The 10,000-nt window shown below is 43.6% G+C and overlaps 1 protein-coding gene across 4 annotated transcripts in view; it reads left to right on the top strand.

Moving 5' to 3' along the window:
* Positions 1-10,000, top strand: part of dgkh (diacylglycerol kinase, eta) — a 74,556-nt gene that overhangs the window by 38,015 nt on the left and 26,541 nt on the right. For 3 of the 4 annotated variants that reach the window (XM_083776336.1, XM_083776335.1, XM_083776337.1), the window contains 4 exons: positions 2,931-3,063; positions 7,423-7,529; positions 7,762-7,887; positions 9,400-9,502. In XM_083776336.1, the coding sequence (XP_083632462.1) occupies positions 2,931-3,063; positions 7,423-7,529; positions 7,762-7,887; positions 9,400-9,502 (469 nt within the window). The remainder of the gene's footprint in view (positions 1-2,930; positions 3,064-7,422; positions 7,530-7,761; positions 7,888-9,399; positions 9,503-10,000) is intronic. The other variant, XM_083776338.1, reaches the window with a different exon arrangement.

The raw sequence follows: 10,000 nt of genomic DNA, 5'->3' as shown, positions 1-10,000 counted from the left end.
ACAGCACATGCACGTATGCGTGCATTGCACGCATATACTGTATACATGCATGTACACTGTGACACACGTGTGTGCGCCGCAAAACACTATGTACCCTGATGTCAACACAATAGTGTATAATTAATTATCCAACCTGTCAAGTGTTTTTATTTATTTATCATTGCCTGCTATGCAGTGCCGCTTTGGCAAACTGCTGTGTCTGTAGCAGCGGCGGCTGGACAAAAACACAAGACGCAGACACAACGACACCCTCACATGGCAGCATGCACAGTGAGTGCACTCACTGCTCGTGTCAGGCTATCAGTGCTTGTTCTCCCGGCGGCGGCGGCTGCAGCGCACTAATGTCGTTATCGAGGAGCGCCAATTTGCCTGGACCAGCAGGCATAACCCATTAAGACATAACGAGCCCATTCTATGAACTTGTCACCGAGTGACACGTGATGTGCTTCTGTATATATATACTGTATCTGCTATTCTCTTTTATATCCAACCAGTGACCTATACTGTATATATAGGCCTATAGCTGAAATCTAAACATGACACCGACGCTCTCTCGGTTTTAATGGGTTAGAGGGGAGAGCAGTGGAGCCTTACTAATGAGCAGGGTTCCATTTGTGAAGAAAGTAATCAGTAACTTAAAGGTCAGGTCTATAATGCATTATAGTCACATTTATAATGGCTTATATACATTTATAACACTGGTTATAAATGGGTATAAGTATGCACAACAACTATATATAACAAAGACACTTCATAACTGACTAAGTTATGGTCATTATAATCTGTTCTACTGAGCTGATTGATTAGCTCAGCTGAGACTGATTATGAACATTTATAACAAGCATTATAAGTTTAAAGCAGTATATATAATGCTTTATAACAGTTTTTTTGCTTTATAACTGGTTTTGTTGTTTTGAATGTTATGCTATCTATGCTGCTGCATTGTCTGTAAGGAAGCCAAAACTAAAAATAAGTTTTACTCTTATGTACCTGTACACAAGATGTAACAATAAAGCATAACCTTGAACCTTGATAAAGCATTATAAGTGCATTATAATGTCTTATAAATGTGCTTATAATGCATTATAGACCCAACCTTAATATACAGTGTAAAAAAAAATCACAACCACTTAAGCCAAAAACTGAAAATAGATTATATACAAGTTGTAGCTTGATTATACAGTACATGAGCTGTAGCTCGATCATTGTTTAGACTTCTATTGTTTTGTACAAATTTAGGGAAAATAGGGATGCCAGGTCAATGTGGTTATACCAGAAAGTGTGCACTTCCCAAAAGGAAATGAATGTGTTTAATTCAGTCTGACCAGATCCAGGAATAAAGCATATCTCCACCGGCGATAAAAAGACACACGCACACACACGCACACGCACGCACACGCACACACACACACACACGCACGCACACACACACACACACACACACACACACACACACACACACACACACACACACACGCACACACACACACACACACACACACACACACACACACACAGCAAATGCAGACCTGCTAATGAGGATGTTTCCCCCTCTGTGGAAGCTGCAGGTTGCGTGTAGTAATGCTCCCTGCCAGTCCAACCTCCCAGGCAGGCCCATGGGAGCCAGTGTTGAGCATCACATTTTCTTTGATAGATTTCATGCAAACTGAGACGTACAGGAGTTATCCCATTATAACCTGAGATCAGATTCTAACGCGCAGAAGAATGGTGGTTCTTTAACGCATTTTGACCTGAGATCAGATTAAAAAAATGTCTTAAATCCTGACAGTTTAAAAAAATAGCAGACCTACAAGCTCGTAGCGCGCCACTCGGTGGCGCGCTATGAGCTTGTAGATCTGCTATTTTTCAACAGCTAAAGGGGTTCCCACCCAAAATGGGTTAAATTCATGAGGAAGGGCAGAACGTTATGAAACCAAATGAATAACGCAACCGTTATAGATTATTTAATTGTGCCAGGGACTCCCAGAAGAGTAGATTTTTCAAAACATTTTTGGGAACCACTGTTTTGTGAAAAACATAACATTATGTTTTGCTATATAATATACTGTAGCTAAAATCTGAAATGACACCGATACTTCCCATCTCAGTTTACACGGGTTAAGGTCAATATTATTGATCAGGTGTGTGCGTGCATGTATGTATGTGCGTGCGTGTGCTGATGCAGTTGTGATATATTGCATTGTTAACTTAAGTTGTGAAATATTGTATTTGATTTGTGATTTTTAAGTGCCATTAAATATAACAGATAATGATAAAATGTAGTGATTTGATTTGTAATGAAACACACTATACATTGCTATGAACGTAAATCCATTACTAGTATAGTTTGAAGCATGTTGACCAAAAGAAGTATCCTGTTTTGTAACTGATGTAACATAATGTGCATTATAGAACAGCCACAACATGCCGATGAAGTCTAACTGATGACCAAATTTGACTGAGAGACTGCCATCGCGCAAATTCCAGCTTTTCACCAGAGGAGAAAAACTTTTTTATTTTATGAGTTTATAGCACAGGCAGACTCTTCACATACTAGAGCTGTCTGAAATAAGTGTCAGAGCTGAAATCGACATGTAAATAAATATGAAATAAATGCTTAAACATGTAGCTAGGTGTAATGTTAGAGCCCACAGAAGTGAACCTTTCAAGCCTGTTTTCTCAACTCGTTGTTTTCTGCAAGACATCACTCTATAAGTAATTTGAAGCTAGGATTCCCTGCTTTCATATGACATGAAAAAGCGAAAATTAAAAAAAATCCAATGGCAGTCCCTCAGTCAAATTTAGCCACTAATGTGCATTAGAACAGCCACAACATGCTTGATGAAGTGTATACTGTTGTTGTTACTTGCCTTTCTGTGACCCGTGTCATCCTGGCGACCCCCAACCTGTTTTAACCTCTCGTTCGCCAGACGGCACAGTTTAATGTGGAACATTTCTCAGGGATGCACAACTGGTACGCCTGCTCCCACGCACGCCCCACCTTCTGCAACGTATGCAGGGACAGCCTTTCTGGGGTCACCTCCCACGGCCTCTCCTGCGAAGGTATAACGCACGCATGAACACACACACACACACACACACACACACACACACACACGCACACGCACACACACACACACACACACACACACACACACACACACACACACACACACTCACACACACACACACACACACACACACACACACACACACACCACTGAAGTGCCCTTGGACAAGGCATTGAACCCCTACCATGAAATGTTCTATGAGCAGGGCCTGGCTGTAAACAAGGAAGCTCTTTACGCTTCAGAGATGAAGCATTAGTGGCATCATCTGGCTTGTCATGTGTGAATGTCACAGCAGCGCTGTGAGCCTACAGAGCTTTTCAGATGGGTGAGCGTTTGAAGTGCCGGGAAATTACTGTTCAATGAGAAGCGAGCGACTATAAGCACGGACGACTTGGAAGGGGCTGAGCGGAGAGAGAGCGGGGTCGATCCCGTCGAAATTGTCACGCTCGCGTTCGTTTCATGGCTGCACACGGAGCCGGACTCGACACAGCTGAAGCAGGCATATAGATCGCCTGCCGTTTTGCTCGCGGAGCGACTGTGCAGTCCGTGAATTTACGCGAGAAACCCAGTGCTGATCCAAAAGCGAGTCGTTGTGTCGCTCCCGTCTCTGAAAAGCCCCTATAGATAGATTGGCTGTTTTGTCACACAGCATATAAATCAGGTGTGCGAAGCACGTGTGTGAATGCGAAGCCAGCGTATGCCCTTTGCAGGGCTGTGGGCCAATCAATGCACCTGAGAGTGCATGTGTTTGCGTCATGCCTGCGTAATGCAACCACTGTACACATCGTTAGGTGTTGACGACTGAGCCCCCGTCAATGCACTGACTCTGTTGAACCGCCGCAGAGCTAAAGACCCGCTCCGTTTGTTGTGCGCTAGTGTGTCATGTCGTGCCATAGCATCCTGTTTCAGTGGGTGTTTTATAGTCGTCGCACCACCTTTGGCTGTGAAGGTGTGAAGGGGTGTGGGAGGTGCGCTATTTTCTTTGCTACGGGTTGGCTGGTGCAATTTAAAGTGTGGGTGACAGCGAGCAGAATGTAATGAGCACCATCTGCATATCCTTTCATTCTAATTAGGTGTGTGTGTGTGTGTGTGTGTGTGTGTGTGTGTGTGTGTGTGTGTGTGTGTGTGTGTGTGTGTGTGTGTGTGTGTGTGTGTGTGTGTGTGTGTGTGTGTGTGTGTGTGTGTGTGTGCGTGCGTGCGTGCGTGCGTGCGTGCATGCGTGCGTGTGTGTGCGTGGGCAGTAGCCAAACAGCTTCTCTATTGGGCTCATTATCTACTACAATGAAGGAAAGACAAAGAGAGAGCGAGAGAGGGAGAGAGATTGAAAGGGAGGTGTAGAGGGCGAGTTTGTCAGTGTTTACTGTTTAGATCTACAGTAAATGATCCCATAATAACGCTGACAACCAACAGAAAGCCGTTTGTTTGCAGTCAATATAATATAGATATAGAACTCAATGTGCAATTGATACAGACAGACACCGTTCAATGCCGTTCATTCAGCACCTATGGATGCGACATTTGCCCTGGGCCTGGAGTATAGGAGGCAGAACAAGAAGGAGAGAATTGCCTTTCGAGAAGTGTCACGTGTGTATGTGTGAGAAAAACAGAGAGAGGAGGGAAGTGTGTCTATTAGGAGGTGAGAGCAGCCAGCCAGACCACTTCACAGCAATCAGTGCTGCTTCTATTTCCCTTCGATTTCCTGCAACAGGACAATCGATGGGCCGATCGATCTGTACTGTCCTGCCGCAAGTGTGTGTGTACACACACACACACACACACGCACAGCGCACGCAAGCACACACGCACGCACACACACACGCACACACAAACACACGCAAATTCATGTGGATACAGATACAAATTGTCTGTCTCTCGCTCACTCCAGTCTGCGGTATAGACAGTGCATGGCCATTAACAGGCTGTGGTATCACGTCCTCCAGATTCTCCTAATGTTCTGCTAATGCTCCCTAACAGCATTTGGCGGTATAGGCTAGATTGAAGACATTGATCGCTGCCCCCGGATATGGATGCCTGACTTTGTTTATTGGCTCCAACTCGGTTCCTGCTGGTTTTAAACGGAACGCTTGATGCCGAGTGACACCGAAAGTCTATCTTGCAGAACCTACGTATATATCCTGGGCACACAGACATTATTCATGACTCTCTGCTAAGTAACTTCCTAAGTAACTTCCATAATGGAGAAACTGTACAACCACAGCCCCAACCCGTTCACCAACCGCCCATACATTATTATGTGAAATCTTCACATGACATTTTCCATCTACCTCGTTGGGCTCCACACTTGAGTTAACCTGTGTTAGCATTATGCTATGCTTTAGCTATTGAAAAATAGCAGATCTACAAGCTCATAGTGCGCCACCGAGTGGCGCGCTACGAGCTTGTAGGTCTGCTATTTTTGAAAAATCGAAAAACCTAGCTTTTTCTGAGAACTGTCAGGATGTAGAAGACATTTTTTAGAATCTGATCTCAGGTCAGAATGGGTTAAGTGCATTGAGGCTCCGTGTAAAGCACAACCACTTTCCGCTCCGCTACGGTGGCCGTATACGTCTGATGCACAGCACGTAACTCGTTGGATCTGCTCGGGCCGAGGAGTGTAAAAAGTCCTCCTTTTTTGAGCTATTGTTTGCTAGGAGAAAAAGAGACAGACTGTCGGACAGGAACTGATATAAATAGGAAAGCGGCTCATCTCCGTATGTGTTGACATCATGGCAAGGAGGCACTGATTCCCATAACAACAACAGTTGGCAACCACGATCCAGCCGGACGCTGGTTCAGCCAGGACCCTGGATACATACAGCCAGCAGGGAACATTGTATGTCAGAAACTGAACCACTTCCCTCTCAACTGTGAGCTACAGTTTTTTTTCTTGTGGCAGGAATGGAAAACTGGAAGTTGTCATTCCTTCTAAAAAATATATAAACTAATAATGCTGCTTTATTATTAACTACTTTATTGCTAAGTGTGTCTGTGCAATTACCTAGATTCAAATCTACACACATGAAACGCAGAGCAAACTTGAGTTATGCTATTAAATGGCAAAAAAACCAAGGCTATTTTCCCCAACAAATATCTTGTTGGTTGGATTAAATTCTAAACGCCACATTGACTCCTTGGCGAAAAAGCAAAAATTCACACTGAGGTTCTTCTATAGAATGAAGTCGTACTTTTCCACTACTTCTCACAAAAGGTCACAGGCCTCTTCCTGTCGCAGCTCCACTATGGCGATACTGTCTATCGTTTTGCCTGTTCCTCAACACTAGGCAAACCTTTTCACTGGTTAAATAAATAACACTGACACCATTGGGAAAACAAAATAGCAAAATATCATCACATTTCACAGTGATTTTGTCTATTATTATAACATCAATAGGAATGAATTAAAGATCCTTATGGTATCTATAGACACCGCGAGCGCAAGGCATATGCGTCGGAGGCTCTCTGAACTATAAGGTGGAGGCTGGGGTGGTGGCAGCAGCAGCAGCAGTCTGTGGCAGCAATAGGGAAGCAGAGATCCAGTGACGCATTTAAACGGACTGTCCTTGTCGAGGGAATGAGGTGTGATGATGATGAGGTGTGAGTGTGTAGAAAAGCGTGGCTGATTGCTTTCAATCAGCAGACTGACAGCTGATTACAGCCGAGGCGTACACACGACTCCCGCGCTCCCCGCATGAACGAATGCATCGCTTCATATTCGACAGGGTCCGTATCTGAGTGTGTGTTGCTCTCGCAAGCGATGGGTTCTTTTTTTAACACGCTAATCCAGATATGGAGAACATGGAGTTGGCTGTTGGCTCTGGGCTTTCTCAGCCTGGAGGCTGTCTGCTGCTGGGCACAGATACATGGATTTGTTGCCTGTGGCGTGAAGCTACAGTATAAGCTATCTGTTCTGCAGCACAGCGCTCAGCTCACTGTCAGATACGGCACAATGCAGGCAGGGCTTATAGGGGGAGGTTAGCAACGCTCTGTCCACTCACAGGTCATCGCAGCATGATCCATAATGATAATTTGACAGGCGTCAATCAATGATCGGATGGGCCGAGAGTGATCAGTCGGTCCTGATTTGCTTTGAGCTCAGGAACACGGCTACAAAAGTCCATAATGATTTATGTTGTATAATGTGAAATCAATACAGATCAACTGGTGGAAATAATTACTTTAGCATATACCTCACATCTTTAGGTTTTGTTTACATTATCCAGTGGTCTAATGTACTTTCACGTGGACTTTTTATGTGTCCATGTCGTCATACTTTTTTAAATGTAGCAAATGATTGTTATTCAGACTGACGGTGTGTGTGTGTGTGTGTGTCTTTTTGGTTTTGTTTTTACAGTATGCAAATTCAAAGCCCACAAACGCTGCGCTGTGCGAGCCACCAATAACTGTAAATGGACCACTCTGGCTTCCATAGGGAAGGACATCATCGAAGATGAGGATGGGGTAAGCTTGAGAGTGTGTGTGTGTGTGTGTGACGTGTGTGTGTGTGTGTGTGTGTGTGTGTGTGCGCGCGCGCGCGCGCGTGCGTGCGTGCGTGCGTGTGTGTGTGTGTGTGTGTGTGAAAACAGAGAGCCACGGGAAAGACTAAAGTGACACTTTGATGACAGCGGGGAGCATCTTTCCTTCCATCCTAACCATTCATGTGTGTGTGTGTGTGTGTGCGTGCGTCCTGCAGATTGCCATGCCCCATCAGTGGTTGGAGGGCAACCTGCCTGTGAGTGCCAAGTGTGCCGTGTGCGACAAGACGTGTGGATCCGTGCTGAGACTGCAGGACTGGCGCTGTCTCTGGTGCAAAGCTATGGTAGATTACCACAGCCACATACACACAGTACACTCGTTTTTAAGACACTGAGGCCAATTCTACTAAAAATCAGTTATCTCTCAAACTATTTCGTAATTCAAAATGATATATATATATATATATATATATTAGAGCTGGGACTCGATTAAAAAAATTAATCTAATTAATCAGAGGCTTTGCGATTAATTAATCTAGATTAATCGCATTTTAATCGCATATCAATATTCAACCCGAGAACAGCGAGAAACCTTTTTTATTAATGTTTTTTGGTATCCCAGTGAATCAATACCACTCATTTTCAACATTTTACTGTCATTAATATACCTGTTGTGGAAATAATAATAAAAAGTCACCCCATTCTGTGTTGCCTAGAACTGGAGGTCTGAAAAGAAATTAGTAACAGTAAGTACATCTCAGTGACATCACAAAGCTGTACTTACTTCATATTGTTACTGTTTTTTGTCAGACCTAGGCAACACAAAATGGGGTGACTTTTTATTATTTCCAGTTTTCAGTACTATAGAAAAGCACCCAGTGAGAAACGTTCCGCGGTGAAAAAAAAGGTGCGATTAATTTATCTGTAGTTAATCGCGATTAATTTTTCTGTAGTTAATTAATCTAAATTAATCGCAATTAGTCCCGGCCCTAATATATATATATATATATATATATCATATATATATATATATATATATATATATATATATAAGAAAAAGCTCGCAGCATGGCATGAAGTGACACGCTTGTGTGAGGTTAAAATCTAATGACACGGATGCTTGCCTGTTCTTTATTTAGATTTATTTTGTCAAATAGTAAAATAGCAAAAATAAACAGGCTTGCAAAAGACACAAAAAAGGACACGGGTGAGATCGATGCCCATCAGAAAGCATGGATAGTTACTGTATGAGTTACTATAGTTACTGTATGAGTCCATTGGTGAAAGTTGTACGGTTCGGTTGCACCATAGCAGCCCAATGTATAGGACATAACACTCAACTGTTGTCAAGCACTGCCAGGAATGGCATCCACAATGCTGGCCCGGTCTTAATGGGTTAAATCAATTAATCAAAATGTCAAGCCATTATCAGTTTTGGACTCTCTTACTCTTGTGGAATAGTCTTCCATTTCTAGATCACTGCCATCGCGTTTAAACAATACTAAAGAGGTCAAACCATATAGTGCTAGCTAAGACAATTCTTGCTCCTGTGACTTAAGAACAGATAATGGGGGAGGAAGTGCAATAAAATCCTATAAAATATCTAATTAGTATTGTTTTATTACAACAGAGAGTGAAGAGCTCTTTGGTAGTGTTTTTGTTGTAATCCGCAAGCCTCTAAAAGCGGTTTGGAAAACATGTACAAGGCTGTCAAATAGCAGGCCAATCAGCTTGTAAGAGTTCATATCTCGAGCTAACACACATGTGTTAGCGCCTGCTGTTTGTGTCAAGAACATTGGCTTCGACGTGACCTTTTGTTTGCGTGTTCCGAACTTGAGCCGCGTTTGTTCTTGCAGGTTCACACGGCCTGCATGGATGTGTTCCCGCGCAAGTGTCCTCTGGGCCAATGCAAAGTCTCCATCATTCCCCCAACAGCACTCAACAGCATCGACTCAGACGGTAGGCACGGCACAGACACACAGTCACAAACACAATGGTTGACATACACAGTAAAATTATCCTTGTGTAACTCTGAGGCCTCATACACACATATCAAACGAACGTTCTCTGTTCCGTCTGTGTTTCATGGCCGCCTCAATGCTTTTCCAATGGAAGTCACGTGGTTTGAACAAACACTTGTGTTTGATTGCCCCCCTCCCCCCCCCCCCATCAGACACAAGTGTTTTGTCAAACCACGTGACTTCCGTTGGAAAAGCATTGAGGCGGCCGTGACACACAGACGGAACACAGAATGCTCGTTTGATATGTGTGAATGAGGCCTCGGAATGTACATTATACACTCAACAAATGTGCCCTCCATTTGGCTGTACATTTGCACACTCAGAGTTAAATTAACCACACACAAGAGTGCATGCAGGAACGATTGTCCCTAATTGATGCCTGCGTTTAACAATGCGGTGAATGAATAAGGTTTCACCCCCATTTGGTTGGCTGAGG

The sequence above is a fragment of the Protomyctophum parallelum genome (genome assembly GCF_964188405.1).
Source record: "Protomyctophum parallelum genome assembly, chromosome: 11".
NCBI lineage: Eukaryota > Metazoa > Chordata > Actinopteri > Myctophiformes > Myctophidae > Protomyctophum > Protomyctophum parallelum.
Note: the sequence above shows the minus strand (reverse complement) of the source record. Positions and strands in the feature narration are given on the sequence as shown.